This window comes from Salmo trutta, chromosome 38, assembly GCF_901001165.1.
Source record: "Salmo trutta chromosome 38, fSalTru1.1, whole genome shotgun sequence".
Lineage (NCBI taxonomy): Eukaryota > Metazoa > Chordata > Actinopteri > Salmoniformes > Salmonidae > Salmo > Salmo trutta.
Window position 1 is genome coordinate 5,466,742 of NC_042994.1, and position 17,130 is coordinate 5,483,871.

The window sequence follows — 17,130 nt, forward strand, 5'->3', positions numbered from 1 at the left end:
TTTTACTCCTGAACCTATTTAGGCTTGCCATAACAAAGGAGTAAAATACTTATTGACTCAAGACATTTTAGCTTTACATTTTGAATTAATTAGTAAAACATAATTCCACTTTGACATTATGGGTTATTGTGTCTAGGCCAGGGACACAAAATCTCAATTTAATACATTTTAAATTCAGGCTGTAACAACAAAATGTGGAGAAAGTCAAGGAGTGTGAATACTTTCTGAAGTCACTGTACACCTGTGCATGCATAATCCTGGAGAGGGAACACCAACTTTATAATCAGATTTTTCAGAAAACAGTTGTTTTAATAATGGTAGAACCTTTTTCCTGTAGTACAAAAACATATACTTTACAGTACAAAGTACAAGGCCTAACAAATTCCTTTAGAAATACAAAAATAAATTGCTCAATACACAACATACAGTACAAAAGTATGGTGTACCGTCTCATTCATCCATCCAAATAAAGAACACATTTTATTTTTGAATTGCTAGATGATATTACCAGTTTAAATGGAGAAAAATATACATTCAGGTCCATAGACTGTATAGGAAAACGCTCTCTAAAGCCAGTAATAACAGATGTGTCAATGGGTTTGTAACTTATAATTGCACTGTATACATCTGTGTATCTTCCCACTTTGATCTTGATTTATAGCTGACAAGCACGTTCTTGTCTAACGTTAGCAAACAGCCAATGCAGCTGGATGATGACTAGCAGGTTAGGATTGTAACCTGTAACCTTGTGATCTGTTGTTTTATCGGTTATAACACAGTCTTCAAAGCAGAGACCCCCAAGATGGTTCTTATCGATACAATAACAGGAACACGAAGGACTGCATGAAGTCCTTTGCTTGGTGAAGAAGTCCATCACTGACTAGAGCTGCAGGTAGGTGGGTTCATATTGACATTGTTATAGTAGTGTTTTTGTATTGTAGTGTGTGTGATGGCATTTAAAATATGAATTCCAATCAGGAACCAACAGGTAGTTTCCACTTGACTGAGTAAGCTCAGAACAACAGTTACAGCTACAATGCCACTAAAACAGTGTGGAGATTTTCTCCTCAAATTATAATCTTAGTCACAGGTGGCTGGTGGCACCTTAATTGGGAAGGAGGGGCTTATAGTAATGGCTGGTACAGAATTAATGGAACGGTATAAAACACTTGGTTTATATGACTTTTAACACCATTCCATGTATTCCATTTCAGCCATTATTATGAGCCGTCCTCCCCTCACCAGCATCCTGGGATCTTAATATTGTTTGACGTCTCCCTCCACATCCAGGTACCACAATGTTTAGGTGCATGCGTAGGTTTCCATTGTGTGTTTGTGTTTTAAAGAGCAACTGGTGGGTGAACAACACAGCATCCACTTCCTGTGTAGGCTTCTGTTTGGGCACACTGTGTAGCCGTATGGGGTTATCACAACCGGCGTCTCAGACTATATCCCAAATGTTAAAAGTAGTGCACTATATAGGAAATAGGATGCCATTTGGGACATAGACAGGCACAACATGGACCTTCGAGCCAGCGAAGTCCAGGTGTCCACAGGCATATTATTATTATGTCCATATTATGCCTTCTTTATGGCATTTCAAACAACAACAACAAAAAAACATAGTTTACTTCACCCAACGTTTTCTGAGGCGCACTCGCCACAACAACTCAACATGGTTGGAATGTCCAGTTTACAGTCTTAGTTCTAGAACAGAATGTCCGATCTTAATCCATGGCTTTCAATGGTCTCTCAATGCAGAGTTAACTTAGTGCAAATCAGTTCTGGAAGGTTTTTGTGAATACAAGAAGAGTTGCTCAATTTATATTTTCATTTCTTCCACCTGGCTTGATGTTTAGTCATCATTCTTACAACATCAGTCTTTTGATGTGGTGATATTGCTGCAAGTGCACCACTACAGACTTGCTGAAGAGAGAGATATATCTGAACTTGATGCTCTCATCAAAAACACCTGTAGCTATATCTGTCGCAATCATAGATCATTCACCTGTCTTTTTGAGGGTTTGCTCTTAGGCTTAGTTCATTGGCCAGAAGATAGCTATAGATGTAGGCTAGTCTGCCGGAGGCCATCGGAGTGGAGTTGCCAAACAGGAAGTGATGCAGTTTTCCGGTGGCCATATTGAGCACTCCTGTTGTCCACCACTTCAATATGAAGTTCACTCCATAGAAATACAATTACTTGAAGAGACAAAGCCCCTAATTCTATGGTTTACTCTCTCAAACACAGATCTACCCATAGGGTCCCTCAGGCATGTATTTTCAGGAGGCCATATGGAACACTTATGTTGTCCATCTTCTATAGGGAGTTCCCTGTCCATCACAGAGCTATCCACTTTAGGCTCTTTAGACCTTGAAGAGCTTGGGGTAGAGAGTCTTTATGGGTGACTGAGCCGTGATGATGTTCCCAGAGGAGATCGTCGTCTCCAGGCCTTCCAGCTTCTTCGATGCCACCTCCGTCTTACTGAAGCTACACTCCAGGAACGGCACCCCCATCCTCTTCACCTGCCCGTCCTTGGTCATGAGGCACGGACGGCAGAGCAGTTTTAAAATAGCGCGACGCATGTCTTTGCTGGTCAGGGTGTATATTATGGGGTTGAGGAGCGAGTTCACCATGGCAACGCCCAGGAAGTAGTCCGCCTTGAGGAGCAGTCGGCAGCGGCGGGCAGGGCAAAATGAGTCTAGGCCGAGGAGGAGGAAGAGCGGCAACCAACAAGCGATAAAGACGCCGAGTACAATAGTGACCGTCTTGAGGAGCGCCATGTACTTCTGGGATTTCCTGGCAAGGCCTTTGCGAAGACTTCCCTTTGCTCCTCCGAGGCGTCGGCGCTGGGTGTTAGTGCGCACGATACGGAAGACGCGGGTGTAGAGAACGACGATGGCAAGGAGCACGCCGCTGAACACCGACACGCAGCACAGGATGTAAGACTTGGCGTAGAGCGGGAGAACCGTGGAACAACGGTCCAGACGACCCATACAGTTCCAGCCCAGGACGGGGAGCACCCCCAGCAGCCCTGCTAACGCCCAGCTCCCCCCAATCAGAGCCAGCATCCGACCCTTCTTCTCACCGTGGTACGGTTTCATTGTCACCATGGTAACGTGGCGTTCTATAGCGATGGCCAATAGGCTGATGACGGAGGCGGCTAATGTGATAAAGACGCCTCCTTCCCTCAGAAACCAGAGTATTGGAGTTAGTCTCAGTGTATTAGGACCAGACATGATGATATTGGCCATGTAGGTGACACCGGCCAGCAGGTCCGACAGAGTCAGGTTACCTAGGAAGAAAAAATTGAAAATTAATGGAATTGCATATGGTGGATTTTTTTAAATTATATTGTAACATAATTTTTTTTTTAAGTTATATAAAGTGTAGTCATGGTAATAAAGTTGTCCTCTGAAGAAAGGGGGGTGGATGTAGGACAAAAAACAACAACAACAGTTACCTAGGAGATAGTACATGGGCAGGTGGAACTTCTTATTGGTCCAGATGGCTATTAGAACCACAGCATTCTCCAGGATGATAAGAAGACACACTACCAGGAAGGCTATGGCTTCAGGTTTTAACCCCTCACGATACCGGTCTGTCTGGAGCTTGCCTGTGTAGTTGTAGTGGGCCACAATGACGTCATTGTTCTGGTAATCCCAGAAGAATTGGAGCAGGCTTGGAGAGGAGTTGTTGGTGGGTAGAGAGTCTATAGATTCAGTGGTGAAGGCCCCAGCGTAAGCAGCACGGGAGGCTTCCATCTCCATGTTTCTGTTCAGTTTGTTAAGTCTTCTTTTGTGAACTCTGGTTGACTTTTTAATACCTTTTTGTAGGTATTAATTAACGCATAGTTAAACTTGTCATGCTTCAGTTACCGATCAATACCAGTTGGTATGGGGGCTCTCTGTGAGTTTCGCTCCATAGAATGACAGAACTATAATCCAATAGACAAGGAGATGTTAGTTGCAGCTGAGCCAGGTAGTGGTTCTATTTCCCCACGTCTCTGATCACAGGTGTTATGCTTGTCAATGCCACCAGGGGGTGATCATGTGCTCTGTTTGATGGGGTCTTGACTGAGCCGCTTATTGTCCAACTCCTGTGAATTAAATAATACAGAGGACATTAGGGTGAGAACAGTACAGTATAACTAATTACAAATACAGAATGAAAAACAAATAAACAAACAAATAAAAAATAACTCAAAACATCTACATTTTAATTTTAATTAAATTAGCCTATTGAAGGCAATCTTTAATTCGTTGCCCTAAAACGTTTGCTATAGTGATTCATTTTTCATTAAAACATTGGGCTTATGGGAAGTGTGGAGCAGAGTCGACATTGAGATAGCGACACACTTGCTTAGTTTAAAACACATAGTGACAACAACACTTGGTGTAAAAGTTTTGACTGAGTTAGCGAGTACCTAAAGAGGCCATGTGAAATGTTTCAAGCTCTTTCCTTAACTGCCTTAATTATGTTTAAAGAGTGAGTTAATCATGTTAACGATATTGGACATTCAGCTTCATAACAGTGCGTGCGTAAAGTTGGCACACGCGGACACTTTCACCTGCCAGCTTCGTCATAGCACAGTCGGGGTGAAATGTCAGTAGGTTGGAGTACATTTGAGTTGCTCATGTTTCCAGAAGGAAATCAGTGTCAAATGTATGGAATTTAATCTGGAATGCATATACTTTCATAAGTAATGCCTTGTCAAAAGAAATCGAAACCAGAGTGGAGAGTGTCTTTGATCAGATCATGTTTATGTAAGAAAACCATGAAGTGTTTTCCGGGTCGCATAACTTTGAGTCTTGTGTTTTGAGAAAAAAAAAATTTTTCGCGCCTTGAGTCATATGTTAAGATTTTTTTTAAATGGTCTTGTCTGGAAACGTTAACTCAAATCTAATCTGTAGCCAATGAAATTGCGGCAACAAACTTGAAGTTTCAAGGTTCAAACTATAGAATTGCTAGGAATTAGAATACTCACTTTAAAAGGATTTCTATGTTTCAAACAAGCAAAAAATGCATAGCCTACACAAATTCCACAATATAGCCTGGATATAATAGGATACATATAGATAAGTCTGTAACTGTTCTTAAAAATATGATAGTGACAGTTGTTGTATCTCACTGCACATTGCCATGGAATCACATCCCACTAAGCAAAATTGGTTTAAAGACGTATTTTCAACGTATTGTGCTCATATGCCTACATTGCCAATTTAGCCCATTGACCGGTAATTACCCCAATCACATCAGATATTTTTCAGAACTGATCTAATTGGTCAAAAGATTGGACTGCTTGTCTAAATTCTGCCTAATTGCAGTACGCTGATTACCCCAATAACGTCTCATTGGGATGTGAATGGTCTGTAAAGTTCCCACGGTCCACAGACCAAAAATAAGTTAACGGCCTGTGCATTCCACACAAAATGGCATAGGCTACATACATGTCAAACGAAATCTAATAAACAGAAAGTGAAATTGGATTAAACCGAATTCAAACATGTTCTGAGAAGAGATTCAGCACACTGCGGACACCCTTATCTTTTCCAACAGACATAAAGTAAGACGCAATTCGAGCGCGTAAAAGCAACGCATCCAATGACAGCGTATTGGTAAAACGCTTTCTATTCTCACAGACCAGCACTACGACATTGCGTCTGTGAATACAGATATGGAATAAACCTACCTTGAATATTATTTAGAGAGATCTTATCTATGCGTTGAAGAGAATCCACACTAACCACCGCACAAAAGAGAACTGACAAGCAAGACACCGGAGCAGCAGAACCTAACTTGAAACATCCAGGGGGGTTGGTCTTAGCCCAATCTCTCTCTCTCTCTCCCTCTCTCTCCCTCTCTCTCTCTCTCTCTCTCTCCCTCTCTCTCTCTACACACATTATCCATTGATGTTTTTGGACTCAATTCAACTTTTAAAAATACAGGGAGCAAGCAGTACAGGCAGGGAAAAGTGAGGGGGCAAGATAATAGCATATTGTTGAAGATTCGTGGTATTGTGGTTCCTTGAATTTTTTGGGCCATAGAAAAATAATTCATAGAATTTACCGACAGAACATATGGCTGGATTCTATAGTCTAATACTCGTTTGATTATTTATTAGGGTGCTTGTTTCATGGAGACAGAACACACAGAACACACAGAACACACACAGTTGTATCTCTCTGGCTTGATTATAGTAGGTAGTTATCATCTGGAAGTGTAAATAATTTCAATGTTTATGTAATGTTATAGACTAGCCTAATTTCAGAGATTGTCAGTAATGCTAGTAACATGCTCAGACCTGCTATGTGTTATCACCTGCCAAACTGCTCCAGGCATTGGCTACAGATTGAACCATGTCTGTTGGAACAGAACAGAACATGGCTACAGATTGAACCAGGTCTGTTAACACTGAGAGTGCCCGGCCAACCAGTGTAATGTAATGTCCCATGATTGGGATGTCTGGCTTAAAGCATGTATCATACGTGTGTGTGTGGGTGCTTACATATATTGGATACAGGGCTGTGCACATACCTTTGAAGAGGCAGGTGCTCAAAGACACTCATCCCACTGCCAGCAAACTACCTAGCCTAAGCTACTGCTCACAGAGAGGGCAGTATATGGGCTATCAGCTGAGCATAGCGGATGTAGGCTAAATCAGCTAAGTAGTAACTAACTGTTAGCTATGCTGTTGTAACTATTGAACTACTCTTTACCTGTGATTGGAGTTTGTTCTGCTGCTAACATCAGCGTTGTAGGCCTACTTGAGAAACAGTCTAATTGAACCCTTCCCTGACCGTGAGATGACATACAACTTAAAAAGTAACCAGTGTGCTACTACTCATACTACCGCTAGGTGTCAGTAGATTCTGCTTGTGCAACAGCAGGAGGATGGGGGCAGAGGAGCGGGGGAGGGGGAGTTTTCCAACATTAGAAAATGAGAAGTTAGTTAAATTAATGGGAAATTCTTTACAGAACAGCAGAGACCCAACCCATCTGAATCAGCAATGTCTTACTATACTTGTGTGGACTTTATGAAGACCAGCATCCCTAACCTTTTTCCCTAACCCCTAAACCTAACCACTAACCCTAACTCTAACCTTAACCCCTAAACCTATCCACTAACCCTAATTCTAACCTTAACTCTAAACCTAACCTAAGTGAGGACTTCTCTGAATTTTTGTTGGTTTACTATTCTTATAAGGACTTTTGGTCATCACAAGTATACTAAAACATGTACAAATACACTGTACACACACACACACACACACACACACACACACACACACACACACACACACACACACACACACACACACACACACACACACACAAAAAAGTCCATATAAATCACAGTCTCCCACTCAAACGTGGGTGGTGAATGAGACACCTGAATGTTGATCCGCACATCATTCAAATGAGAGGTTCCACCAACTGTTTGTCGACAGTCGTATTATGGATATCCTGCTCTAATCCTGTTGGCTGATCCAACATTCTACCTGTAGCATACATAAACACACCTGGGTTCAAATAATATATGTATCATTTCAAATACTTTCAGCGTTTGTCAGAGCCTGCCTGAAGTGCTAGATGGGCAGGGTTTGCACTTTTGCAAGTACTCCGTTGGCTCCATAGTGCCAGACAATCTCAATCAACCACAACTTAAGTATTTGTAAGAAAACGACTACTAATTGAACCCAGGTCTAGTACATATAACCAGGTGAGCCCAAGAGACAATGCCTTTCCCCTCCTCACAACCTACTGTTTGTTTATGGGATTAGCGTTAGCTGGGAGCTACCCTGATCACCCTCCCAGGGGATTAAGTCTGGTTCTTGTGTGTGTGTGTGTGTGTGTGTGTGTGGGTGTGTTCTCATGTGATTGTCTTCTCAGCGTGTGTGTGCACACGCTCATGTATGGACAGACGGGTCAAGTGCCTGCATTTCTCCTAGTCTGATAATGTCAGTTAAGGACGGCTCGTTGACACACTGACACACATGAGAGAATCAACAGAGGAAACATGTATCATAGGCTGAGCCAACATGAAAAAGGCCCGTTGGCTTGTCTTCAAGGAATAACAGAAAATGCAGCAAAGACTAGGTCTACATCCCAAAACAGCACCCTATATTTCTCTATATAGGGAATAGGGTGTCATTAGGGATGCACACTAAGTGTCCAAAAGGCCGTGAAGTATTTGCAGTTAATCATATCAGTAATGTTAGTTCATCATATCAGAGCTGTAGCTCCGCCCACCGGTGAAGTGGAGCAGAGCATGCTGGGCGATCTCCAGCTCAGAGAAGAAGATCAGCTGCAGAGAAGTCAAGAGAGAGAAAGTTCCAGCCATGCTTGTGTTTTCCCACCAGTTAGCTTTCATTGTGTTAGCCAAGGCCAGTGTGCATCCTTGTTGATTTGTAAGTACATATTTCGTATCTTTCAGGTGTTTATGTCATATTTATGGTTATGCTATTTAGTAGTTTCTACTGTGAGCTAGCTATTGTGAGATGGCTAGCTCTGTTTTGGTTGTCATATCATTTGGGACATGTAACCCTGTATTTGTAAAGGATAATGTCCCCCAGTGCGTTGTTTATATGCCCTGTAATTGTATGGGTGTATGGTACATCACGGAGGCCGAGCAGTTTCCATACCAGGCAGTGATGCAAGCAGTCAGGATGCTCTTGATGTTGCAGCTGTAGAACCTTTTGAGGATCTGAGGACCCATGCCAAATCTTTTTAGTTTCCTAAGGGGCAATAGGCTTTGTCGTGCCCTCTTCACGACTCTCTTGGTGTGTTTGGAAGATTCTAGTTTGTTGGTGATGTGGACACCAAGGAACTTGAAGCTCTCAACCTGCTCCACTACAGCCCTGTCGATGAGAATGGGGGCGTGCTCGGTCCTCCTTTTCCTGTAGTCCACAATCATCTCCTTTGTCTTGATTATGTTGAGGGATAGGTTGTTATTCTGGCACCACACGGCCAGGTCTCTGACCTCCTCCCTATAGGCTGTCTCGTCGTTGTCAGTGATCAGGCCTACCACTGTTGTGTCGTCTGCAAACTTAATGATGGTGTTGGAGTCGTGCCTGGCCACGCAGTCGTGGGTGAACAGGGAGCACAGGAGGGGACTGAGCACGCACCCCTGAGGGGCTCCAGTGTTGAGGATCAGCGTGGCAGATGTGTTGCTACCTTCCCTCACCACCTGGGGGCGTCCCGTCAGGAAGTCCAGGATCCAGTTCCAGAGGGAGGTGTTTAGTCCCAGGATCCTTAGCTTAGTGATGAGCTTTGAGGGTACTATGGTGTTGAACGCTGATCTATAATAAATGAATAGCATTCTCACGTAGGCTTTCCTTTTGTCCAGCTGGGAAAGGGCATTGTGAAGTGCAATAGAGATTGCATCATCTGTGGATCTGTTTGGGCGGTATGCAAATTGGAGTGGGTCTAGGATTTCTGGGATAATGCTGTTAATGTGAGCCATTACCAGCCTTTCAAGCACTTCATGGTTACGGACGTGAGTGCTACGGGTCTGTAGTCATTTAGACAGGTTGCCTTAGTGTTCTTGGGCACAGAGACTATGGTGGTCTGCTTGAAACATGTGGTATTACAGACTCAATCAGGGGCATGTTGAAAATGTCAGTGAAGACACCTGCCAGTTGGTCAGACGGTAGTGCGAGCGGCCCAGTACATCACTGTGGCCAAGCTTCCTGCCATCCAGGACCTCTACACCAGGCGGTGTCAGAGGAAGGCCCTAAAAACTGTCAAAGACCTCAGCCACCCCAGTCATAGACTGTTCTCTCTACTACCGCACGGCAAACGGTACCGGAGTGCCAAGTCTAGGACCAAAAGGCTTCTCAACAGTTTTTACCCCCAAGCCATAAGACTCCTGAACAAGTATTCAAATGGCTATCCGGACTATTTGCATTGTCCCGCCCCCCCAACCCCTCTTTTACGCTGCTGCTACTCTCTGTTTATCATATATGCACAGTCACTTTAACTATACATTCATGTACATACTACCTCAATTAGCCCGACCAACCAGTGCTCCCGCACATTGGCTACCCGACTATCTGCATTGTGTCCCGCCACCCACAACCCGCCAACCCCTCTTTTACGTTACTGCTACTCTCTGTTCATCATATATGCATAGTCACTTTAACCATATCTACATGTACATACTACCTGAATTAGCCTGACTAACTGGTGCCTGTATATAGCCTCGCTACTGTATATAGCCTGTCTTTTTACTGTTGTTTTATTTCTTTACTTATCTATTGTTCACCTAATTCCAAATTTTTTATTAAAAATTGCACTGTTGGTTAGGGCCTGTAAGTTAGCATTTCACTGTAAGGTCTACATCTGTTGTATTCGGCGCACGTGACAAATAAACTTTGATTTGATTTATATGGGTATTACATTGTATTTCCCTGTTTAGAGGTATTCCAGTTCATTGTGCAGTTGTAGCCCAGTACTGGAGATGATGGTGCTATGCTTTGTAGTACACGTGCAGGGGCACCCCTTTGATCTCAAATTAGTACAGTCACGTTTTATTGCACTGTATGGCATTATGTTATAGCCATGCATATTGTTGGAGATTGTATTCTGTTGAATTGTGCACTATTAGTTGCCAGACAGTTCAGTGCCTTATCCCATCTATACTACATACACTGTGCGGTGCTGTTCCGTGCCTGTTTATCTTCAGCGTTATTAAACCACCTCAACTAGAACCCTGTCTGTCATCTGTGCTCTAACAAACACACAGGAGAGAACACAGAAAGTAGAACCTAACCTGAACAATATACAGTCTCCCAGTCCTCACTTACACTAGGCGTTTCAAACTTATTCCGAGACCTTGGGGAAATGAAGACATCATTTTTTCCCCCCATTGCGATGCCATCACAAAAGACATGCACCAACAGAAGCATGGTGACTCAAGCTAATTTGTGTCATTTTGTGGTTTGGCGAGTTCTGTATTTGAGCCACATTTTAAATCTGGTTGCTTGCGTGCGTGTGTTTGCACGCTATTGTGTGTATGTGTGTGTTTTCACGCTCAGACACTCATGCACACAGACAAAAAAGGTGTAGTGAAATGGCTCGTGTGTGTATGTGTGTCCATGTTTTACGTGCATGCTTGTGTGTGTCCCCATGTGTGTCTGCGTCATCACCACCAAATCACTCCAGTGCTGCTGTGGTGTGGGAGTGTGTCTCTATCAGGGGGTCATTACAGACTAATACCCTGTGATTGTCTTCTCATCTTATTCACTAACTCTCATTTGGTTGTCCTCCTCTCCCTCTTTCTCTCCCTCTCATACCCACTTTCTCTTTCTCTCCCTCTCTCTCCCTCCCATACCCACTTTCTCTCTCTCACTCTCCCTCTCTCTCTCTCCCTCCCATACCCAATTTCTCTTTCTCTCTCTCCCTCTTTCTCCCTCCCATACCCACTTTCTTTTTCTCTCTCCCTCCCATACCCACTTTCTCTTTCTATCCCTCTTTCTCCCTCCCATACCCACTTTCTTTTTCTCTCTCCCTCCCATACCCACTTTCTCTTTCTATCCCTCTTTCTCCCTCCCATACCCACTTTCTCTTTTTCTCTCTCCCTCCCATACCCACTTTCTCTTTCTCTCATATTTCTTTTATACATCAACACTGTGAAGTCATGTACTAGTAAAATAAATTATCCAGCCCTTTGGCCCACACACACACTGATGATGCCGATCCCTTTCAGCTGAACATGCTTCTCTCTTCCCTCTGAGCTGGGATTTGGATGTAGCCATGGCCTTGGTAGCCCTAGGGTTGTGGGCAGTTATGTGGTGAAGGAGGTGATTATTCTAGGTTGACCACAGTCTCTCCCCTACACGGAGGTCGCCATGACGATGATGAGATCCAGGAAGTGAGGTCATAGTGAGGTTTCTATGATTTCTCTGGACTGGCAGAGGTAAGTGGCCAGACATTTTGACTCACTCACTAGTAGAAGTGTGTTTAAACTTTTTATGCCCTGATATTTAATGTCTATGTAGAGGGAGATGGTTGTCAAGAGGAGAACGCACGGTAACTGCTCACTCAAAAATCCTTAACTCTCATGGCATTTAATCCTTAACTCTCATGGCATTTAATCCTTAACTCTCATGGCATTTAATCCTTAACTCTCATGGCATTTAATCAGGCCTATAAAACTATAAAACGTCAGGCCCATTTATTTCACTACTTCAGCTCTACATGTATAGAAAACAGCCTTATTGGCTCCAGCCACCAGCTCTATAGCTACACAGCCTTATAGGTTACAGCCATCAGCTCTATAGCTACTCTGCCTTACTGGCTCCAACCACCAGCTCTATTGTTACACAGCCTTATGGGTTACAGCCATCAGCTCTATAGCTACACAGCCTTATAGGCTACAGCCACCAGCTCTATAGCTACACAGCCTTATAGGCTCCAACCACCAGCTCTATAGCTACACAGCCTTATAGGCTCCAACCACCAGCTCTATAGCTACACAGACTTATTGGCTCCAACCACCAGCTCTATTGTTACACAGACTTATTGGCTCCAAACACCAGCTCTATAGCTACACAGCCTACAACCACCAGGTGCCCATGTCTTTAGAGAGACAGAATATTTCTGCCACGGTTGTCGTAAGGAGAAGCGGACCAAAGTGCAGCGTGTGTGTCGTTCCACATTTTATTTACACTGTGAAACTATGCAATACATAAACATAAACTAAAGAACAAAACAACAAACCGTGACACAGAGGTGAAACATACACTACTCAAAAACAATCTCCCACAAACCCAGGTGGAAAAAAACCCTACTTAAGTAAGATCTCCAATTTAGAGACAACGAGGACCAGCTGCCTCTAATTGGAGATCATCCCAAACAAAACCCCAACATAGAAATACAAAACTAGAACCAGACAACATAGAAATAGAAAACATAGGAAAAAAACCCTGTCACGCCCTGACCTACTCTACCATATTAAATAACATCTTTCTATAGTCAGGACGTGACAGTACCCCCCCCCCCCCAAAGGTGCGGACACCGACCGCACCTAAACAAAACAACAACAAACCCCCCCCCCAAAAAAAGGGAGGGTAGGGTGGGCAACTACTGTCTATGGTGGCTCTGGTGCAGTACACATAACTTTCTCATCCCGCGGATCCTCCAACAGAGGAGGCGGCTCCAGTTCGGGGCGTAAACCCCACTCCGCCCGCTGATCCCTCTGCTTCTGTGCCACCGGACCGTGGATCGTTGTCGGAGGAACCGGACTGTAGATCGTCGCCGGAGGCTCTGTGCTGCAGACCGCCGCCGGAGGTTCTGGGCTGCAGGCCGCCGCCGGAGACTCTCTGGGCTGCAGGCCGTCGCCGGAGACTCTCTGGGCTGCAGGCCGTCGCCGGAGGGTCTGGACTGGGGAACGTCGCCGGAGGTTCCGGACTGTGGCCCGTCTCAGGAGGTTCCGGACTGTGGCCCGTCTCAGGAGGTTCCGGACTGTGGCCCGTCTCAGGAGGTTCCGGACTGTGGCCCGTCTCAGGAGGTTCCGGACTGTGGCCCGTCTCAGGAGGTTCCGGACTGTGGCCCGTCTCAGGAGGTTCCGGACTGTAAAACGTCGCCGGAAGCTCTGGACTGTGAACTGTCGCCGGAAGCTCTGGACTGGGAATGCGTACTGGAGGCCTGATGCGTGGGGCTGGCACAGGTGGCGGCAGACTAGTAACACGCACCTCAGGGCGAGTGCGGGGAGCAGTGGAGATCTCTAGCGTAGAGCTGGCACAACCCGTCCTGGCTGGATGCTCAACCTAGCTCGACAAATGCGGGGAGCGGGCACACATCGCACCGGCCTGTGAATACGCACTGGCGACACAGTGCGCATCACTGCATAACACGGTGCTTGCTTCGTCACTCGCTCCCCACGGTAAGCACGGGGAGTTGGCTCAGGTCTCCAACCTGACTCTGCCAATCTCCCCGTGTGCCCCCCCCCAAAAAATGTTTTGGGGCTGCCTCTCACACTTGCCTCGTGGTTGGTATAGTGCCTCGTAATATCGCCGCTCCGCTTTAGCTGCCTCAATCTCCTCTTTCAGACGGCGATACTCCCCAGCCTGACTCCAGGGTCCTTTCCCGTCCAGAATTTCCTCCCAAGTCCATTCCTGTTTCTCCTGGGCACGCTGCTTGGTCCTTTGGTGGTGGGAGATTCTGTCACGGCTGTCGTAAGGAGAAGTGGACCAAAGTGCAGCGTGTGTGTCGTTCCACATTTATTTACACTGTGAAACTATACAATACATAAACATAAACTAAAGAACAAAACAACAAACCGTGACGCAGAGGTGAAACATACACTACTCAAAAACAATCTCCCACAAACCCAGGTGGAAAAAACCCCTACTTAAGTATGATCTCCAATTAGAGACAACGAGGACCAGCTGCCTCTAATTGGAGATCATCCCAAACAAAACCCCAACATAGAAATAGAAAACTAGAATCTGACAACATAGAAATAGAAAACATAGGAAAAAAAACCTGTCACGCCCTGACCTACTCTACCATAGAAAATAACATCTTTCTATGGTCAGGACGTGAGAATTTCTGATTGGCCAACAATCCTATGTTGTGTTTTGTTTCCCGTTTGGACCCCAGGAAGAGTAGCCGCTGACTTGGCAGCAGCTAATTGGGGATCCTAATAAAATACTAAATACTAAATGAATACTATCCAGTATCCTTTATACAAAAAAAATAAGGCACTCCCCATGTTTGGTAAAGAAATTAAAAAGCCTTTATAAATTGGACTATCAGAATCCAGTCCCCCTCTTCACCACTCACCAGGTTATCATTCCTTCAGGCTATCGGCTTGTCAACCCCTGCCCCCCCCCCCCCCCCCCCCCCCCCCCCATTCCCACCCTGCCCCTCCACGCACTGATAAGGCCTAACAACAGACCCCAGACCAGGTCACTAAAGATAAGAGTACATTCCTTCCTCAACTGTTACCATCTGATTCTCTCTCTCTCTCTCTCTCTCTCTCTCTCTCTCTCTCTCTCTCTCTCTCCCCCCCCCCCCTCCAGGTTCCAATGGAAGCCCACATCGTTGTGCGTGATGTTTACTCTTTAAGTATTGGATCTCTCACTAGTTTAGTTTGGAGTTAGGTTACATGAACATGACCTGAGACTGTCATTAGGTTGTTTGTTTGGATTTTCCACCCCACTTGCAGAAGTTTGGAGTTCCACATGAGCCTCGGTTTATGAGGTTCAATTTAATTTGAAGTGGCTGCAGAGAAAGCACAGTGGCTTTTTGCAGGATGAGTTAAAGTAACTGTCTAGTGTTTCCAGATTTCAATAAAATATGACCTATAATTAATTATAATATAAGTTAAATAGTTTCCCTTCCAATTTTCTTTAATTAAGTTTGTTAAAAAACATATTTTCTGTGTTGGAATGGTGTGGGGGTACCCCAACAAAATAATGGTGTAGGCGTATATCGGCCATAAAAAACATGAATGCGATTACACTGCTGATTGGCCAGCTCCTTCTCCTCAGGAGGATGACATCGTCCACTATGAGGGAATTACAGGCATTTTTTTAAACGGTCTGTTTGAGATACAAGTTTGGGGTGTTTTTTATTTAATTTTTTCTCCAATTTATGCTTTAGCCACAAATATGAGTAAAGGATGAGTCAGCAACATTATTTGGGTATGAGTTAACAGAATATTAACTTTTAATTGTGAGATTTTCACCCACCTCAATGTAACATCAATAGGTTTAGGCTACTACAGTTTACATTTTCTCTATACCCATCATGAGGTTGCTACAACCTAGCCTATGAATGAAAGTTTACGACGTAGGTGCACAGGTCGAGAGAAACATTTGAGTAATCAAAGTGACAGACAGTGACACATTCAATATCACCTTGCACACGCTTGCATGCATCTAGCGCGTAATCATTAGCCCAACAGTTCCAAACTATAGTTTCTATTGGAGAAAAATCAGGTATGTTTATCCCTGTTTCATTCCTTTTGCTTCCGTTTAAGAAACGTTTTCCAACCGAATTGGCGGAATGAATACACCCCTGATCACACGCAGACATGGTTCACTTTCATAACAGCCACATACAAACAGCATGACAGCACGTTGTATAATTCCTTCTCGCATCTACTTTAAGAAATTAGTTCAGAGAAAGTGGGTGGGTGCGGTAAGTGTCTTGTCTTCCACTACTGATATTGGTAGAGTGGTTTTGTGGCGATAGCAGGAAAGAATCTGCAAGCAATGAGTCATCACAATTAGGCCTAACCCTAATTATCCAGAGAAAATGGCCCCTACTGGCTCAATTACAGAGATAACAAGGAGATTACACCCTGGACAGAAAGAGAGAGAAACAGCCGGGACACCTTTAAAGTCCTACTCCATTCTCCTTTTCACCTCATTTAACACCAGATTCACTACTTGATTAAAGGTCTTACTCACATTGGCTACAGAGAGCATGTTCACACTGTCATCCAGAACAGCTGGTGTTCTCACGCATGGTTCAGTGTTGCTTCAGGGTTGGGGTGTAGGGTTTGAGCATAGCCTGAAGGTAGGGAGGGGAAGTTCCCTTGCTGCTCTGTAGGCAAGCACCATAGTCTTGTAGTGGATGCCACCTTCGACCGGAAACCAATGGAGTGTACGGATGAGCGGGGTGGCATGGGAAAACTTGGAAAAGTCTAGATTTAGTTTGGATGTAGTCAGCCCAGCGCTGGCAGGCCACAGTTTTAATGAGAAGCAGACCAGGGCCCTGTTGGGGTTTTGTGTGTGATACATTACACCCCTCTCGGCTCCACTGGACTGTGTAACACATCATAGAGACAGGCAGACATGCCTCCACAGGGCACGCTGCGACTGTGTTCACCTCAGGCCCCCTCCTGTGGACATATCTCATTAAATCTCACTCAATCCCCAAGATTGACACCTGATGAGTCGCTCACTCCTCCCAGTTGCCAGATTTCACACTCATCCCCTATGGGACCTGTGTGGGTGTCAGTCGAAGACTTCCGACACAGTGAGCCCCAATGGACGCCGTTTCAATGACACATGGTGGTAATCAAAATAAATGAGAGGACGGACGACACAATAAAACACCACACCACACAGCTGTGCAGGCCTGATCCCCTGTGGATCTCAACTCTTGAGGATTGT

The 17,130-nt window shown here is 44.7% G+C and overlaps 1 protein-coding gene across 1 annotated transcript; it reads right to left on the minus strand.

Moving 5' to 3' along the window:
* Nucleotides 1–288: 288 nt before the first annotated feature.
* LOC115178168 (sphingosine 1-phosphate receptor 1) lies at nt 289–5,774 on the minus strand. The gene is made up of 3 exons (XM_029739221.1): nt 5,691–5,774; nt 3,462–4,097; nt 289–3,293 (listed from the first exon to the last, which is right to left on the minus strand). Exons 2-3 carry the CDS (start codon nt 3,766–3,768, stop codon nt 2,365–2,367), a joined length of 1,236 nt encoding a protein of 411 aa, XP_029595081.1. The 5' UTR covers nt 3,769–4,097; nt 5,691–5,774; the 3' UTR covers nt 289–2,364.
* Nucleotides 5,775–17,130: the final 11,356 nt, after the last annotated feature.